The 18,824-nt window shown below is 43.0% G+C and overlaps 1 protein-coding gene across 1 annotated transcript; it reads right to left on the reverse strand.

Moving 5' to 3' along the window:
* Positions 1-278: 278 nt before the first annotated feature.
* On the reverse strand, positions 279-8,192 carry LOC125901370 (4F2 cell-surface antigen heavy chain-like). Its single transcript, XM_049597038.1, has 8 exons — positions 7,324-8,192; positions 6,572-6,762; positions 4,811-4,984; positions 4,155-4,252; positions 3,850-3,992; positions 1,560-1,875; positions 1,142-1,201; positions 279-1,046 (listed from the first exon to the last, which is right to left on the reverse strand). The coding sequence occupies exons 1-8, from the start codon at positions 7,656-7,658 to the stop codon at positions 699-701; spliced, it is 1,665 nt and encodes a 554-aa protein (XP_049452995.1). The 5' UTR covers positions 7,659-8,192; the 3' UTR covers positions 279-698.
* Positions 8,193-18,824: the final 10,632 nt, after the last annotated feature.

Here is an 18,824-nt window from a genome sequence, read left to right on the forward strand (position 1 = left end):
TTAAATCAAGTGAATCAATCAAAATAACTAAATGGAAAAGCAAGAAGTCCTCATGATGTGATCTGTGATCATGAAATGTTTTTGTGTGAAAAATACTCGACTACATGTCAAATTTACTCTTATGTAAGAGAAGAGCAAAAATAAAAACAACAACGGTGAATCAGAACAAATCCTCGATACTTACAAAAATAAGAAAAATTGTTTATGATGAAATAAAAAATTAACATTAACATTTAGCTTTACAGACGGACAAAAAAAGACAAACTTCAAAATGCCTTTCCTTCATTTTTTATTTTGTTTTCACAGAATGCACACGATAGAGGACAGCTGCATCATCATCATCACATGGTCAGATTAATATTCATCACTTACAGTAAACATGACACACCTGCTGTCGTGAGAGAATAAACATTTATTTAACATGTTAACCAGATGATTTCACTGAAGCTCCGCTCAGACTGTGGTTCTGTTTCTTTAGGCCTGAAGCCAGAGAGCAGCTCCTGTCTGCAGAGTACCCACTAATGTACAGAAGACTCTCACTGGGTTAATGTGGTGCTTCTTCTTCTATGATTTCTAACTGGATTTATGGACGTTTATTCTGGACGGGCATTAGCGATAAAGAGAAGTCACACATCTCGCCTCCTCCAGTCTGAATGGAGCTTTAATCGTCTGGTGATAACATCACAATAACCTGAGGTCTATCCAGTGTAGGGAAACTTGAGGAGCGCGGCCTGCCCGGGGCCGAGCCGCAGCTCCATCAGGTCCACGCTGCTGTCTGCAGGCAGGGCGCTGCTATTGGTGCTGAAGGCGACCGTGGCTCGCTGAGGCAGCCCTGCGCCGCTCAGCTGCAGCGTCGCCGCCTCGTCCGCCCAGTTGAAGGCGGCCAGGTAACGCTCGCTCTGATCCCACTCCCGCAGGTACGCCAGGGAGGAGGAGGAGTTGGAGAGGAGGAAGAAGTCTCCGAACAGCAGGGAGCGCTCTTTAACACGAAGATCACTCACACTGCGGAAAAAACTGCGACACGACAGACGCTCGGCCCGCTCCTCCTGCACACAGAGAGATCGGTACATGAACAGGATATTTACCAATACTGAAGAAGAAGAAGAAGTTTAATCTTCATGTTTACTTGATGCTTGTTTACCTGCAGTGTCCCGTTCAGCTGCTCGTCAGAGTCCCAAAGCATCATGGGAAACTTGGTGCCCTTTAACACAGAAGTTAAAATGTCCATATCAAGAACCAATCATCATGTTTGATTCATGCAGAGAGGGATTATGGATTATAGACAGGGCTGCACAGTATGTTATTTTTTTTATATCATCATGATGCAAACTCTGCATACTTGAAGGAGAAAAGTGTGAATACCAGAGAGGAACTGGTGCCTAAAAAGAAAAAGCATTTAGCTCCATCTAGTGGTGAAAAGCAGAATGACATGGCAGCAGAGAGCAATGAAATATTTCATTTTTCTTTCACATAACATGGAAGATGCTGTGACCCAGACTCCACGCATTAATTCAACAATATAAATCCGTCTCTGTGGACTGACAGGGACGCTCCCTCACCTTGTCCATCAGGCCGATCTCGTCCCCGTAGTTGATGAAAGGCGCCCCAGGCAGTGTGAGCAGCAGCAGCTGGTGCAGTTTGACCAGAGCGGGTCCCACCAGCGAGGCCAGGTGCCCCTCGGCCCGCCCCCCCAGGCTCCAGGCCAGCTTGCTCTGGCTGTGGGATGAATACAGGAGCTGGATGGACTGAGCATGCTCCACAGCGTCCGGGCTGCCGGAGCAGAGGACCCTAGAGATCAGCAGGTCGACACCGGTGGAGGAGAGGAGGGTGGACACGTCTTCAGCTGAGGAACGTTCTGTGACGCCGATCAAGACCCTGGAGAGCACATCGAGACTTTATTCAGACAAATCCAGATTTCTTTTTTAAAAACACAGTTCACAGTTTTGAAGTGTGATTTTGAGGTAGGCCCGTTTAATAATCAGTCCATGCCTCAGATGAAGTCTTTTATTTGTTTATGCAGCAGAATATATTTTTTATTTACTTGTAACAAAATGAAAGAGGCTTATTTTAAATTTATTCACACATCTCATCTTTTCTCCGGAGAGGACGTGTTGTATCTGAACAAACTGATGTCAGATGTAAAAACGAAGAAAAAAAGATCAGAACATTTCTGCATCTTTTTGGGGGGAGGTAAAACATTAAGTCTGTAAATATTAATCCATGTCTGATCTGCCTCTATATAACAGAAAACACTACATATTAATTATGATGAATTACTTTGCAAATAAATGTTTTTTGGAAGCTGCACAAACATTTTAGATATTTCATGATATAATTTAGCAAAGGACGACTCGCAGTCGACTGACGTCTTACAGATGCACCTGTAATATGGGATTTATACTTATGCATCAAATAGACGCCGTACCTACAGCGTAGGTTCTGCAGATGCTCAGATGGATGCATATAACTACACGTTACAATGACGCAGACCTCCTGTCTGTTTCTATAAGCTGAAACCATTTCCCTCAGTGGAAACAAAGCTTTTATTTACTTTAATTTCACAGATAAGAAACAATAAATTGTGAAGACAATAAAGCCTCCACAAAAATAGCATTTTAAATCTTGTGTGTGATTTATCCTGGCTTCATATGAGCAGAGGAAATCTCTGCTAGCTGCTAGGCTAATTTATACAATGTAAAATGCCATAGGCTTGTGCTAATAACGTTAGCATGTTGTATTTGTTTGGAAAACATGTTTAGTATAAGACAGTTGTTTTGTCAGTGAACCTTGTGAGCTGTAATGGAGCTGAATTTTGTAATGTTACCTTTGTTAAATGTTGCTGTTGTCTCTGGCTTCATATGAGTAGAGGAAAAGTCTGCTAGCTGCTAGGCTAATTTATACAATGTAAAATGCCATAAGCTTGTGCTAATAATGTTAGCATGTTGTATTTGTGGGGAAAATGTGTGTTTAATGTGTGTTTATTCATTCATTCATTCATCTTCTAACCGCTTCATCCTCTTGGGGGTCGCGGGGGGGCTGGAGCCTATCCCAGCTGACATCGGGCAAGAGGCAGGGTTCACCCTGGACAGGTCACCAGACTATCACAGGGCTGACACATAGAGACAGACAACCATTCACGCTCACATTCACACCTACGGACAATTTAGAGTCACCAATTAACCTGCATGTCTTTGGACTGTGGGAGGAAGCCGGAGTGCCCGGAGAGAACCCATGCTGACACGGGGAGAACATGCAAACTCCGCACAGAAGGGCTCCCATGCCCGGGATCGAACCGGCAACCCTCTTGCTGTGAGGCGAGAGTGCTAACCACCACACCACCGTGCCGCCCTAATGTGTGTTTAATGTGTGTTTAGAATCAACTAAACTTTACAGCACTTCACAGAAACTCCGCTGCCGACTAGTGTTTTGGAGGTGTAACTGCAGAGTGACACAGACACACCACCGCACGTACTGCCCTGATTTTTGAAATCCAGACTTCAGTCTGAATCTTTTGTTGCTCTATGTGCAGGTCTGTCTTTTCTACAGTGTGACATTTCTCTGATTTCCACACCAGTAAAGAAGATGAACATGGGACAGTTTATTAAGCCACAGCTCATCCCATGCCTGCCAGATTTGTCTTGATACAACTCTAGAGAGAAAAAACTGGGTTCATTTTTTAGTTCTAAGGAAAAGTGGATTTGTCAGATGTGGAGGAGAAGCTGAATTTGTTCTGCAATATTTTATTTCTTTTCATCTAAAAGCCTGAACTCTTTATGTTAAGGACAGAACTTAGTATGAGGACAGTCTGAGTGGTCCCAGTGGTCCCAGTTTGACAGTTTGGATACTAACTTCCTGTTGGGGCGCTCCTCCGTCACGTTCTGGACGATGGCTCGAATGTCGGTCCACAGAGACGGCACCACGCTGGCCACACGCTCCACCCCCGACAGCTGCACGCCGTCTACGCCTTCATTCATCCAGAACACCAGAGCGGACTGAGGACAGACAGACAGCTGTTAGAGACATCAACAGTGCACCCTGCTGTGTCACACATCTACACAGGGAGTTTAAATAATTTCTGTTTTGTGAGCTTCTACATTCATCACTTGACCTGTCATTTCTAGGACACCTGCAAACACCTGTCTGTCTGTATTCACCTTCAGTCTCTCAGCCACGTTGGTCACACTGATGTTGGAGAACCAGGGTCCAGATGATCCCTGGTAGTTTGGAGTCAGATCCAAAACCACAGAAATACCTGCAGAGACACACGACATGTAAATGACACACATCTGTCTGACTGTACTTGTATCATGGTGTGTTTGAGGTACCAGGACTTTTGACACGTTCCTCTTTTCTTTTTGCTGCACATTTCAATGTGAAATGTCTGATTTAATATTAGATGTTAACCATCAAGAGGACAGGACAGGTTTCTGTCTCAAAACTCATAAATGTTCAAATAATTTAATACTTTAGGTATTTGTTTTTAAGGCTTTGAATGTGAAATGTCAGTTTTATGGCGACATTGTAAGAAGCAAAGTGGCATTTTTTGCAGATCATTTAGTCCTGTGATGTCGATATAAACCAAATATTCCTCAGAATAACCTCACATTTACATTTATTTCTCCTCAATAATACCAAAACTACATATAGTTACTTTAAGGAGTTAATGGTGGAGAACATCACATTACTTATACAGAATATTTAAAAGGGAAACTTTGGTATTTTTCAACCAATAATCAGAGAGAATCAGCCTGATAACTGTCTGTTTCATCAACCTGATATGTTCTATCATTTTAATGACATGTGTCCTCACCCTTCTTATGAGCGGCCTGGACGAGGCCTTTAAACTGCTCCAGGTTTCCGGCCTTAGAGGAAATCTCCTCGAACCTCAGATTCATGGCGTCGTCTGCTGGAGCGACGTGGATCGGACCGACCACCAGACCTTTAATCTTCAGCTGAGCCAGACTGCTGATCTTCTGCTCCAGACCTGCAGAAGAGGAGGAGAAGGAGGAGGAGGAGGAGGAGGAGGAGGAGGAGGAGGAGGAATTTTAGTCTCTCTCAGATGCTCAGATGGATGCCAGAAGGTTTACTAAGGCAACTAGCGTCTGCTCTACAAGGATCTCAGAACAATTTCAGCAGTGAACGGTAACCTTTTATTACGTATCTGCTTGAACAGCTGTGAAGTTGTAGTCCTGTTTGTTTTCAACAGCTACGATCGACTTTTGATCGAAATCTAATCTTGTACAGTTGTTTCTGTTTTTTATTACGGGGGCAAATTATTGTCTCATACTAGACTGTACCTGTCTGTTTGTCTCTGGGGGGTTAAAAAATGTTTTCCTGTACTTTTGAATACACATTTTCATAATGTGAAAACTAATAAACAAGGTTGAGGAAAAAAGTCAAAGTCCTGCATTGAAAATGATACTTAAATAAAAATATGTATGTATTATCAGAATGAAGAAAGAATCAGAAATATTAAATTGATCCCTGAGGGGAAATTGTGAAAATGTACTTGAAAAGTATAAAAAGGTGAAAAGATAAAAAAAGTTCCTGATGCAGAAAAGTCTAAAAAAAAAAAAAAGAAAGAAAAAAATTTTAATTAAAAAAAAAAATTGTGACATAAATGTTTATCAGAATAGTTGCCAATTAATTTTCTGTTAATTTGTTAATTGATTACATTTTACTGCTTCCAGCTGTATTTCCTTACAGCTGTTGGGTAGATTAATTTATGACAAAGTATTTCATCAAGATCTTGTGAAGTAGCTGTCAGATAAATGTGGTGCATTAAAAAGCACAATTCCCTCTGAAATCAAGTGGAGTAAACGTAAAATAAAACACTCCATTAAAGTACCTCAGATTTGTAGCTAGAGTAAATGCTGAGTTACATTCCAGCGCTGCCTGTTTGGGAGCTGATATGACAACAGGAAACAATGTCAGCAGAGAACGACCCTAAAGTTCACCAGATGTTTATTATAAAGTCAGCTGCAGGTCATGATGCTGCTCTCCTTACAGAGAGTTATTTCCATTCACAGTGTGATGAACTGTGTGAGCAGCTGCTGTTTGCTGTTAACCCCTGGATCACTGGATCAATCTGACACTGAAGGAAACTTAGAAACATGATGATTCTCAGGCACCTCCTGCAGCCTCTTTTTCTGTGATTTCTAACTGGATTTATGGACGTTTATTCTGGACAGTGTGAAGAAAAGGAGGAAGAGTTCTGACTCTGATTCGCCTCAATCCTCATTTATCTTTAAACACAGACGGAAACAAAGGAGCTGACCTCAGCTCTCTGGAGGTGGTGTTTCCTCCGCTGCGTCGTGTGACAGTAAAATGTGCGAACCAGCTCTGTGACTTCTGCTTCTGCTCATTCAGATAAAGTTCAGACTTGTGCTGAATGTCAGCAGGTCTGTGGTCAGTCAGCACAAAATACTGACTGAGGTTCACTGACTCTCAGATAAAAGCTTGGCTGCTGTTTTTCCTCATAAAAATGAACTCTCTTTATTAAATATAAATTCGAATTCAAACTGCTGTCTGGCTCTCTCTCTCTGAATCTCCCAGAATGCCTTGTTCTCACCCTTCAGGTCGTGGGTGTCGGTGAAGGCCTGGATGCTCCCGATCTGGTACAGCGGGCCGTTGTTCCACCAGTTGGTTTCAGGCAGGTCTCTGCAGCGAGGAGCCCGAAGGATGATGAGGACGGCTCCAGCCAACATCCCCAACCAGCCCAGCCAGAACACCACCAGCAGCGCCCAGCGGGTCCTCACCCAGCTGGGGACACACAGGAAGACGAGGAGGAGGACACATGTAGAAAGACCAGGACATATGGAGGAGGATGAGTAAACGTGGAGGAGGATGAGGACACATGGAGGACGAGGAGGACACATGGAGGAAGACAAGGACACATTGAGGAAGACGAAGACACATGGAGGAAGACAAGGACACATGGAGGAAGACGAAGACACATGGAGGAAGACGAGGACACACAGAGGAGGAGGACAGGGACACCCAGAAACATGAGGACAAATGGAGGAAGATTAGAAAACAGGATTGCAGGAAAATCAGCTGTTGTGTTGATGTTCTTCATATATTTATATTTATGTATTTATATACGCCACATATTAACTGATGTTGTTCTCCATGCAGAGCCACACCCTGTCTGAACAGCTGATCTCAGGTCTGCAGTGAAATACATCTGTGACTGAGTCCTGACTGTGACGTCAAAATCTATATGATCAATATCTGTCTGTGCGTACAGTGTGTGTGTGTGTGTGTGTGTGTGTGTGTGTGTGTGTGTGTGTGTGTGTGTCCAGGCCTCCTCCTCCTCCTCACCCCGGTGTCCCGGCCACCCTGAGCAGCTCCTCCTTGCTCAGCCCGGTGAATGTCACCTCCTCCTGCTCTTCATCGGGGATCTTCAGCTTCACGGAGCCGTTCTTCTCCGCCGCCGCCTCCTCTCCGCCGGCAGACGGAGGCTCCTCGGTCCGGTCTCCTCCTCCTCCGGTCATCGGTATCCTCTCCTGCTCCTCCTGGTCCAGATCCGCCTCACTCACATCGGCCTCCGTCGCATCAGCATCCGAGGGGACCGGAGCGGGATCCGCCGCCTCCTTCGGTTCAGCATCCTTTGTCTCAGCATCCCTCAGATCCACGTTGGTCTCCTCCGTGTTCATACCGGCGACCCGTTAATCTACCGTCTATTAATCTGATGGAAGAATCAGGGACCACAGAGCTGAGCTGCACCGTCTGATGTGTCCGTGGCGTCTGTCTGTCTGCCTGTCTGTCCGTCTGACCGCAGCGCTGCAGCCAATGACGCTTTCACTGCTGTCGGAAATATGAGAACTCATCGTGTCAGCAAACCCCTCAGAGTCTCCTCCCTCATCTTCATCACGGTTTATCTGACGTGTTGGCTTGTTTTTGTTCACTGATCATTGGAATCTCCTCTTCAGTCCTTTACTCAGAGATTTTACATTTATTTATATATTTGCACTGAACATGCAGTAAAAAAAAACACCTCTGCATTCAACAATAAAATCCCAGAAAAACAACGTGAGCAGGTCAAAATATTAAACACACAACAGTTTAAATGGCTTGATGTGTAACATTAATAATCTCTGTGCATAAACACAGCGTCTCCCTCTGGTTCACTGAATTATATTTATTATATTTATATGATTAAGCCCTTCTTTATAAATGACAATACTAAATTACACAGAAAGTATCTGTTGTATCTTCACACCTTCCTTGTAATATTAATTCAAGGGGAAAACATTAACCACAGGGTCAGTTTATGTGTCTCTGTCCCTGTAACTTCAGGTAACCATGAGCTGCTGCCAGTTCAATGTTTGCTCTCATCTGGAGCTACACTTCCCTGAGTGTCACTAGGTGGCACTAGAGACCACAAATGAAGCTTTTCAGCATGCCTGAAAATGATTGAATGATGGCACTTATTGTTGCTCTGTATCACCATAGAGCTATAGAATAAATATAATTCCAGATAAAAGGCAAAAATCAGTTTCAGATTTAAAAAACTTTAATGTACCAGAGGGTCAATTTGCTTAACAGACAGTCCAACTTTTCTCTCTATAATCTAATTGTGTTGCAGCACAGCAGCCAGCAGCTGCTACTTTCAAAAGTGTCTGTTGGAGGGCCTCACAAGGTAGAACGAAGATCGGGCCCAGGTTGACTGATGAGGCGGTACCGACTCGCTGGGGTATGTATCATCTACGTGGACCGTGACTGCTGCGGCCAAGACAGCGAGTCCAAGACAGCTGCCTTGTTTCTGGTATGAAACTAAGTGTTGATACTAATACTGAAAACAGTGAAATTACAACATTAATTATCTCATGTAAAAATATTTATCACAGACCAAAGCCAGGACTTTATTCAACATGATTACATCGTACTGTATTTACTATCTATAAACATCCCATGAAATAATCATTTTAAGAAAATGAAACCACATAATTTTTCTTTTATCACACAACTCGTGGTGCACCTGGACATCTGGCACCGCTTCACATTCAGTGTCACGACCGAAAGCCATGAGCTGTACCCCACCTTCATGAGGCAGCTGTCTCACTGCATCTTCAAGGTGGACCTTGGTGATGCCTACTGTCTCACTGAGATGAAGCGGTCCAAGCTGGCAGGGAAGCGAAGGATGGTTGGCCTGACTGAGGCCATCAGGAGGATCTCCAGAGAGGAGTGGAGGCTCCACTGTCACAGACAGCCATGTGGGACAGTGGAATCAGCTCTCCTCATCCAGGATCTCCTCAACACCTTCGGCAAACCAGCAGAGTCCATGATGGAATTCCCATTGCTGAACGCTCTCCGGATCCAGGACATTCTGAGTATGTAGCCGTGCCACCTGAGCTGCATCCAGGACCCACCAGGCATACAGCTGTACACGCAGACTGGCAGGCTGACAAAGAACAGAGTCAGCCTGCCAATTTATCGCTGCATAAGGGACTCCACATCTTTGGAGTCTCTTGTCTTTTTTCAGAATGAGCTTTACACCAGATTTTGTGTTCCTGCCTGGTACCACCCAGCTGCGGCTTCAGGCCAGTCCTGAAGCTGTTCAGGTGGCCCAGCAGAACAGATCAGAGCAGACCACAGCCACACAGCCAGTGACGGAACAGAGGGCAGAGGGTGATGTTAAAGCAAGGGTCTCAGCCCTGGGGAGGGACCCGGCTCACTGCAGGCAAGTCCTCAGTCAGATGGAGGTCTTGTTTGGTCAGTACCGGGGCCAGACCTTCCAGTGACTGCTGACCCACGACACTGGCTATGCCACGAGGCAGAGACTGAGTGGGGAGATGGCAGCACCCCACTCGTGTCCAACAAAGACCAGCTGCTGGTGTATGCCCGCCTCTTTCCTGCTATGGCAGCTGCCATAGCAGACAAAAGGAGCATGGGCATTGAGGCAGAGGGTGACTGGAGGGTGGGCTTTGGTAAATACTGCACAGGGACGTACCGACAGTTTTATGAGACCATGGACGCAGAGACCAGCAGGGGGGGCAATGTGTAAAGTAGTTTTACATTACGAAAGGTGTGCAGACATAGGTGACATGATGTTAAGTCAAAGTTTTGTTTCAAACTCTCAGCTACAGGAACTGGGTTTGGCAGCAGACTCCAAATAAGCCCAACTCACGACTGGCGCAGCTTATGCAGTATGTGGTCAGGAGGGACCAGGAGCAGAGGCAAACCGTCACCACCTCTGCTGCTTCAGCTGCCACCACCACCTCCTCAGGTGCTGCCACGGTGACATCGTCTCAGTCCTCCTCCACCTTCTGGTCCCCTTCAGCAACGCTTTCTCAACCCAGCAGCGCTGCAACCTCCACCTCCTCCTCCAACACCTCATCTACTATTCTATTATCTTAGTACGTGATGTGTCAAGTAAGATAAATATAATGCAATGCTTTTCTTTTTCTGTTGCTTACAGCATCTTCTCCTGCACCACCACAACCTCAGCCCCACCCCTCATCATCTAGTCTGAGGAAGAGAAGAACCACGGCCCTCTCAGGTTTTTATCCGGTTACCTCCTCCTCCTACGACTCCGAAAATGTCAAAGATGACGGCATACAGGAAGAGGAAGGCAGCTGCAGGGCAGGGGCTGCTACCGGGGAGCAAAACTCGCTGGGCAATGTCGCAGTATGTCTGCAAGAAGTGTGGCCAGCCCAAAAGATTAGAGACCAGCCACACTCAGCTATATGGGGTGACCTACTGCACGTCCGTTGGCGAAAAATTGAGGCAGGAGGTAAGAAGAATATTTGGAGCTCAACAACAGGGAGACTGACAGACATTTTAGTTGAGTCATTCTTATATATTTTTATATTAATTTTTTTTTTACATCTTTATCTCATTATGTGGCCAGATGTGGATGAGGCAGATGGGCCACAGTTTCCACCGCCCTTCAAAACAGACATTTTGCCAGACCACTGATCCCCAGAACAGAACTCTTGAGGTGGCTCAGAGGTCAGAGGAGGGGCGACCTCCAAAGAGTCTCACCGCCAAAGAATGAAAAAAATTAGAAAGAAGCCTGCGAACAGAGAGCTTCCTAACACATGGACAAGTAGCCAGATCTGGGAGAGGGAGCTTGCCAGCGAGTGTTTGGTGGTCGGGCCTTGGGTCATGGGGCCTGGTCGGGTTCAGTCCAAATAGATAACATGGAGTCAGCACCCTGTGGAACCACCACCAGCAGGGACAGGATTCAGGGCTCGGTGCATTGTGTGTCAGGTGGCAGGCAGGCGTGTTGATCCCTGGTATTGTGGACTGTGGTTAAACAACTATACAAAAATCATATGTGTCAGACACATGGAGCCAAGGACTCAGCACTCCTCATCCAGGACCTCCTCAACATCTTCAGCAGTGCAGCAGGACGTGACAACCTGGACGTCCTGTTGTTTATATTATTGCAGCGTTAAATGTTTATTCATTATCATTATCATTTACAGTTTTATTGTTTGTATTGTTCCTTAATAAATGTTTTCTGGTCTCTTTTATATTTTCTCATCTTTTCTCTTAGTTCAAAAAGTCATCATTTCAACTAATAAAACACTTTTACAAAACCAACAAAAACAACAACCCTGAAACATGAAATGCAAGCGCATCACAAAAGACAACAGATTCATAAAAGTGCAACAAGAGATTGAAGCAACTTCACATGAAGTGACAGAAGAAAAGGTTTGGTACATAAAGCAGGCTGTTCTTAGGAGCTGTTTATATTTCCAACAAAAAGTAATGATCCCTCTTAATCATGAGCCAGTAATTTGGGGAACTGCCCATTGGTTCGACAGCCCATTGTTCCGACCATATTAAACTCATTGTTCCGAAGTCTGTTCAGAAATCATCATGATGCCCTGTGGTTAAGGTCTGGTTAGGCTTAGGGTTAGGAAAATATCATGGTGTGGGTTAAAATGAAAAAGAAAGTGACAAACACGTAAGCTGTGAGCCTGCTCTGCCTCAAGCCGGTCGCGGCACACCATACGCCCGCTGCGAGCCGTTCAGCACCGCGGACAGTCGGACTAATGGGATGTCGAACCAATGACATGGACCCATAATTTGTGTCTAACCAACGTATTAAGGGAAGGTGGGATCACATTACCAATGTACTGACAGGAGTAGAAGTCGGAGCCTCGCAATCTAAAGTCTGTCACTGTCCAAAGTCATAAACACAGAAGCAACGCACATAACTGTGATTTTAAGTCACCCAGCTCTCTGTAACAAAATTCAGCTTTTACCCCACAAAACACCAAAGAGACCAACAGATAGTTTAACAGCTCAAAAGGTTTGTTTGTGCTCCTCAGACAGACAGACTCAGTGCCTGTTAGCTTGTCAGCCCGTTAGCTTGCGAGCCTGTTAGCTTGTTAGCCCTTCAGCAGGTTGATATTATTTCTGCAGACCTCAGTAAGACTCTGCTGTAGTTTGGTTCAAAGTTTAGCTTTTTTATATCTCACCAAACTGTCAGTTATGGAAGCAACACACATTTTAACTGTGATTTAAAGTCACTGTGCTCTCCATAAGAAAATTCAGCTTGTAGCCAAAAAACACCAAAGAGACCAACAGTTTAACAGCTCAACAGGTTTGTTCGTGCTCCTCAGACAGACAGACTCAGTGCCCGTTAGCTTGTTAGCCCTTCAGGAGGTGGATATTATTTCTGCAGACCTCAGTGAGACTCTGCTGTAGTTTGGTTGAAAGTTGGAAATTTTCAGCGCTTATAGTGTTTATTAATGTTTAGCATTTTGATCTAAATGCATTTATTTATTGATACAGGTCATTTATTATTTCTGCTTCTGTCATGATACAACATACATCCAAACTGGTTCATTTACTTACTAAAAAAAAGTTTTGAGTAACTTCATTGACGTGTGCAAAAGAATTTACAGAGAAACAGCTGTTGCCAATTAAAATCTTAGACATGAGGCTCCTCATATATATTATATTAATATTAACTACAAAAGATAAAAATTGTAGTTTGTGCTGACATTAAAATGCAGCTGTGCACAAACACACAAGTGACGCAGCTTTAACAGAACATCACCTACTGAGGATCAGCTCCACCTTTTCTTCCACCACTTGACAGTTTCCCTTCACTCGCTGCAGAGACGCTCTAATGATGCACACCTGTTTAAACTATGACTGAACAAACAGGTGAGCTGACAATAAAGACTGATTACACAGAACCTGTGTTCTGTTGTTTGTATGTAGCTGATTCATTCACAGATTTAAACACTGTATTAAAAACTCAACACACAAAGTCTCTTTTAAATATTTCCCACTGAACTTTTAATATTTAACTTTGTTAAAGCCTTCTGGGATCATGGGAGGAAAATAAAGTAACTATGAACAGGACGTACTGACTTTTAAAATTAAGTACTAATGCTCTTGACTTTGTCATTTGTCTTCATCTATTAACTATTTTAAAAGCACATAATAATGTCAGACTTTAATTATAGTATTAAATCAGTGAAATCCACTATTCATTCAGATAACGGTCATGCTATTTAAACCTTTTTATTCAACTCGTGGCTGGCTGCTATCCTCATTAATATACTGCTGTAAGTCTGTTTTACATAGTGTTATAATGTCATTTGCATCTTATACTTAATGATTTTCCATGTTGAGCAAAAAAAAATTCAACAAGTTTTTTCATTCATGTGTGTAATTCAACAGTCCAGTAGAGCCGAGTATAGCTGCTAATTAACATTCTAGTTAATATTAACCTACATCCAGATGTGACGTGTATTTCGTCTATAAAATGATGTCAGAACATCTGTAATGATGTGATGAAAGTGGTCTGATGAACAGATTCTGTATCCAAGTCCAGACAATCACTGTAATCTGTGTTGTCCCCTGCAGACGACTGGGGCCCAAGCTCTTTACAGGGCAAAGAAGCCAGAGGAGGTAGATGCTGAGGTCTGGGCCCACGTCCACTCCGAGGGTGGCGATACCACCGACACCACCCTCGTCCTGAGCCTGTGGAAGATCCAATTCGGCCGCTACCAGGTCAAGACCTCCCACTGGCTCCTGGAGAATGACGTGGGCTATGCTGTCAATCTGGTTGCCTTCCACCAGAAGAAACGAGAGAGGACGGAGTCTCAGTCCCCACTGATGTCCAACAAGGTGGAGTCCTTCAGTCTGATTCATACAATACAATTCAGAGCGTCCAGTGTTAACCTCCCTTTATGAACTTACAGGATGCCTTCACCTGCTACTCCTCAGCGTACCCTGACTTTGTGGAGGCAGTCAGCTTCCACCGTGCGTTGGAGGAGGCGCATGTGAAGTCCCTCCAGCCTGGACAGGAGTGATAGGCTCTTGCTGGCTTCAGGGACTTCAAGTTCAAGACCCTGACCATTTATGAAAAAAATAAATAAATAAAAAAAATTATGTTTTTATATATTAATCAACTACACCCGGAGGAAGGTGCCAGCTCCTGGCAGGCAGATGGAGAGTGCTGTCCGTTACGTCGGGAACAGAGACAGCCTAAAAGCAAGGACTGCTGCTGGGTCATTATATGAAAACATGCTATTTCCCATTCTTAATGTTTGATTTTCAAAGTACTGTTTTAAAACTATTTATGACCCTTTTTGGATTAAATAGATCCTTACCTATCAGAAATAGGTGCTGTGCCATCTCAGGCTATCTTATTTTTTATTTTTTTTCCCACATTTAATCAACATGCATATGTGTGTTTTGTCAACCCTGTTACGTTACACCAATTAATGTTTGAAAATGTTTTAAATGCATATTTACAACAAATCTGATATACTTTGAAGGATAAATCTCCCCTTGTTACACTGAGTATGTTTGTACAGTGGGAATATTGAGGTGTTTATGTTTTATCCATGGATGAATATGCTCATTTGCAATTGACACTTTGACAGCATCTTTCTTTTTAAGAACAGAATATGGAAACAAAACAATAATACCCACATTTCATTCTGTAGATTATTGGTTTCTTTTACTTAACATATAAAATAAGTTGATTTGACATTTGTCTTTTCATTTTTTTAATTATACTAGAATATTATACAAGTAACAGGGCTGACACCACAGTAACAGGGCTGACACCTCAGTAACAGGATTGACAACAGTTACCATACTGATAGTTTTAGTTGCAGCTTTGAGTCTAATGAAGATAATGGGACATTCATAAACCTTTAATTCAACATGAATAATCAAAGAATATTTTGGAGACATATTTATTGAGAGGTTTTAGCATTTTTCAAAACATGAAGGATATTGAAAGGACAGTCACAATGAATTTGATCCATTGAACATGTCTGGACTGCTCCGAAAGTTGCATCATTTCCTGGGAGTGAAATCAGCTTCCTTTTGTGAACATGCTGGTGAAAAGACAAGTAAGCGTCCTCTTCTTTTCATGATTTTTCTTATAGTTATATAATGTTTGACAGAAGGGGACAAGCTTATTGTGTCAGCCCTGTTTCCACAAAAGGACACTAAAAATATATTTGTTAGAAATTTTTAATGTACATAAATAACATGATATAAGCCTCTAATGAATGCACACCCTGTGGTCTTACGACCTTCACCACATGGCTAGTCATGGCTGCCAAGAACATTTTTCGTCAACCCTGTTACTATTCTAGCTTAAAAAGGTTGATGGGGTTGACAAAAGTATGGTTTTGCGAGTACATGAAAATATACTTTCCTTACCAATAGCATTCACATTATATACATGGTTTTACAAGTTTCATCGCTAGCTGAGAGGGAAATTGAAAAAACTGTGCACTTGGTGACAAGTTTTTGAGATTTAGCATGGTGTTAAACTTGGTGGAGAGGTATAACATGGTCCAACATGGAACCCATTACAATTTGGAGCAGATCCAAATCTCCGGTGAGGGCCATATTGAAATTTGTGGCTATCCCAACTTGGTTTTTGAAAACCTTAGCATACCTTACACTATGCCAAATCTCAAAAACTTGTCACCAAGTGCACAATTATTTCAATTTCCCTCTCAGCTAGTGATGAAACTTCTAAAACCATGTATATAATGTAAATACTATTGGTAAGGAAAGTATATTTTCATGTACTCGCAAAACCATACTTTTCTAAACCCTGTTACGTCAACCTTGTTACGCTAGAATGGTAACAGGGTTGACGAAAATGTTCTTGGCAGCCATTACTAGCCGTGCGGTGAAGGTCATGAGACCACATGGTGTGCATTCATTAGAGGCTTATATCATGTTATTTATGTACATTAAAAATTTCTAACAAATATCTTTTTAACATGTCCTTTTGTGAAAACAAGGCTGACACAATAAGCTTGTCCCCCTCTGTCAAACATTATATAACTCTAAGAAAAATCATGAAAAGAAGAGGACACTTACTTGTCTTTTCAAAGGAAGCTGATTTCACTCCCAGGAAATGATGCAACTTTCGGAACAGGCCAAACATTTTACATATATTAAGAATAAAACCCATTCATGAATAATGAAAGGACACTTGAGGCTTTATATATAAGTTTATGTTTTCATGATAGTTTGACTTTTTTGGGCCTTAATAGCTAGTAAAAGTAGAACAATCATATTGAGCGACAGGCCATTTTTACAGCTTTTGAATGATGCTTCATACAAAAAAAAACTCTTTGAAAACTTAAAAACTTAAAATTTTACATTGTTTTAATGTTACAAGTGTCATGATCCTCATCATGGCAGCCCCTCCCTCTCCCTTGTTTGTGTGTGTGTCATTCCCTGTCTGTATTACTCCTCCTGTGTTTACCCCCTGTCTGTTCTGTGTGTGTGTGCATGTGGGCGTGGTTTCCTTCCACAGGCAGCGCCAGGTGAATCCACTCCAGCAATCAACCTCTCCATAAAGCCTCTGGATTCCTCCCTACTCGTCGCCAGATTGTTTCATCAGTCCGCGTGGTAGTTTGTATCCTGGCGCCTCTGTAGTGATGGTGAACTCGAAGCTTCACGAAGCATTGAACCACTTTGATACACCTGCTTCAAGAATGACACACTGCTTCGAAGCATTTCATACAGTCAGAAGAGTGACATCTGCTGGCTGTGTATCAGAACTGCATCTAAGTGGAAGACCATTGGGACTGCCTGTAACGAGGCCTCACTCCCGGTAGTCACGTGATTGTGGGCATGCCGAAGCAGGGATCGAAACACTGCTTCGGAACACTTGTGCTTCAAAAGATCGACACTGTGTCGAGCAAACTGGCTCGAGCGTAACATCACTACTCCTCTGTGTTTTTGCCCTCGTGCCTTATTAGCTTGTGTAGCTGATGTCTCTGTGTTTCTTCCGCCTCAACTCAGATTTCTGTGCTTGCCTCGTGATCTCGTGTGTGCTTCTTCACTGCCTGCCTGTGGACCTTCCTGCCATCGTCTGCTCTCCTGTGTTTCCCTTCGGAGTGAGTACGCTCGAGAAGACGGAACCCACTGCGCCGTGCCGCAGCACCGCCGCCATTACCACGTGGCGGACGCCACACCACAGACACTCTCACTCTCCTCCTCACCGGTGCCTTCATGAGACTTCGGGATCCTGGGACCACGCTCCATCCCTCCTCCTTGCACTTACCAGCACGTTTGGACATTAAAGACTTGTTATTCACTGTGTACCTGTTTCCTGAGTCGTGCTTTTGGGTCCAGGCTTTGAACTAAACCATAACAACAAGAGATATCATGGAAAACAAATTCTAAAATGATTATAGTGTATTTATTGTTTATTGACATTTATAGCACAGTTTTGTTGGAGAGATACGAAATAACACGTTTTCGTATAATGACCCATTAACTTCCCTGCTTGGATTCATATGAACATCTTTCACAGTACTTTGGAGTAACAGTGAAAATTATTTTGTGAAGTTGGACCAACAAACATTTCTGCAACACTTCCAACAGAACTAATATGAATTGACTGCAGCTGTTTGGAAATATCTTTCTGGATGATGAGTCAGTGCTGAGCGTGAACCAACATGGAAGACTAAACTTCTACTGGAAACGCTTGGACGTGATCAGAGATAATTCTGATATGCTGATCAGACGCTGAGGAGAAAATAAAATGTTGGTAAGGACACTAATTGTATGCAAGCCCCTGGGAAGTGTACTGGGCTGTGAGAGCATTTTTTTTTTTTTTTAGTAGCCAAACCGTGGAATAACAACTTCTGAGTCCGTCAGCTCGACATGTTTGTTTTTAATATTTGTACAGAGTGAGGGTGTTAAGTTACAGGTTGTCTCATGCACCATTCGTATGTTTTCCTACGAAAAGTAACGCGCAAAAATTCATACATATCCCACGTAATCACGAGCCAGTATTTTGTGCACAACTCACAAATTTTTTAAGGTGGTGAAGAAGTAAGTAGTCCCATAAAGAAGCAGGTTGGGCTGATGGATGGGTCACAAAACACAGAACTTTTCCCAGGAGTTAGAACCATATTCAAACTGTGTGAACTTTGAGTCATGGTCAGGAAGGTCATGTTTCATCATGTTTCTTTTCCTAAACCTGACCTCCAAAATTTAACATCACGTAACTTTGCAGTAAGGACGTTTTTTTTGTTTGTTTGTTTGTTTGTTTTTTGCGTTTTTATGGTTCACTTACATATATTAATGTACCTTTTGGCTTTTATTTGTAGTAATAAAGTTTTGTGTTTTATATTGCTTATTTTAAAGCTGTATATTTTTATTTTGTTTTGTTTTTTCCTCTGTGTTGTCTGTTTGTAACTTAATGTTGTTGCCTGTGTCGGCCAGGACACTCTGGAAAAGGAGATTTTTAATCTCAAGAGTTTTTTTCTGTTTAGATAAAGGTTAAACAAAATAAAAGAATAAAAACGTACCCACCAAAGCGGATCTAGTTTCAGCTTTGTTTTCTCGTTAAG

The sequence above is a fragment of the Epinephelus fuscoguttatus genome, linkage group LG14 (genome assembly GCF_011397635.1).
Source record: "Epinephelus fuscoguttatus linkage group LG14, E.fuscoguttatus.final_Chr_v1".
Classification (NCBI taxonomy): Eukaryota; Metazoa; Chordata; class Actinopteri; order Perciformes; family Serranidae; genus Epinephelus; species Epinephelus fuscoguttatus.

Bases quoted from the DNA above. Each gene is read 5' to 3' on its own strand.
- LOC125901370 (XM_049597038.1), bottom strand. From the start codon at position 7,658: ATGAACACGGAGGAGACCAACGTGGATCTGAGGGATGCTGAGACAAAG. The intron at 4,985-6,571 runs GTGAGAACAAGG...CCTCTTCTGCAG, and splicing joins CGACACCCACGACCTGAAGG to GTCTGGAGCAGAAGATCAGC. The intron at 1,047-1,141 runs GTAAACAAGCAT...CTCTGTGTGCAG, and splicing joins AGCTGAACGGGACACTGCAG to GAGGAGCGGGCCGAGCGTCT.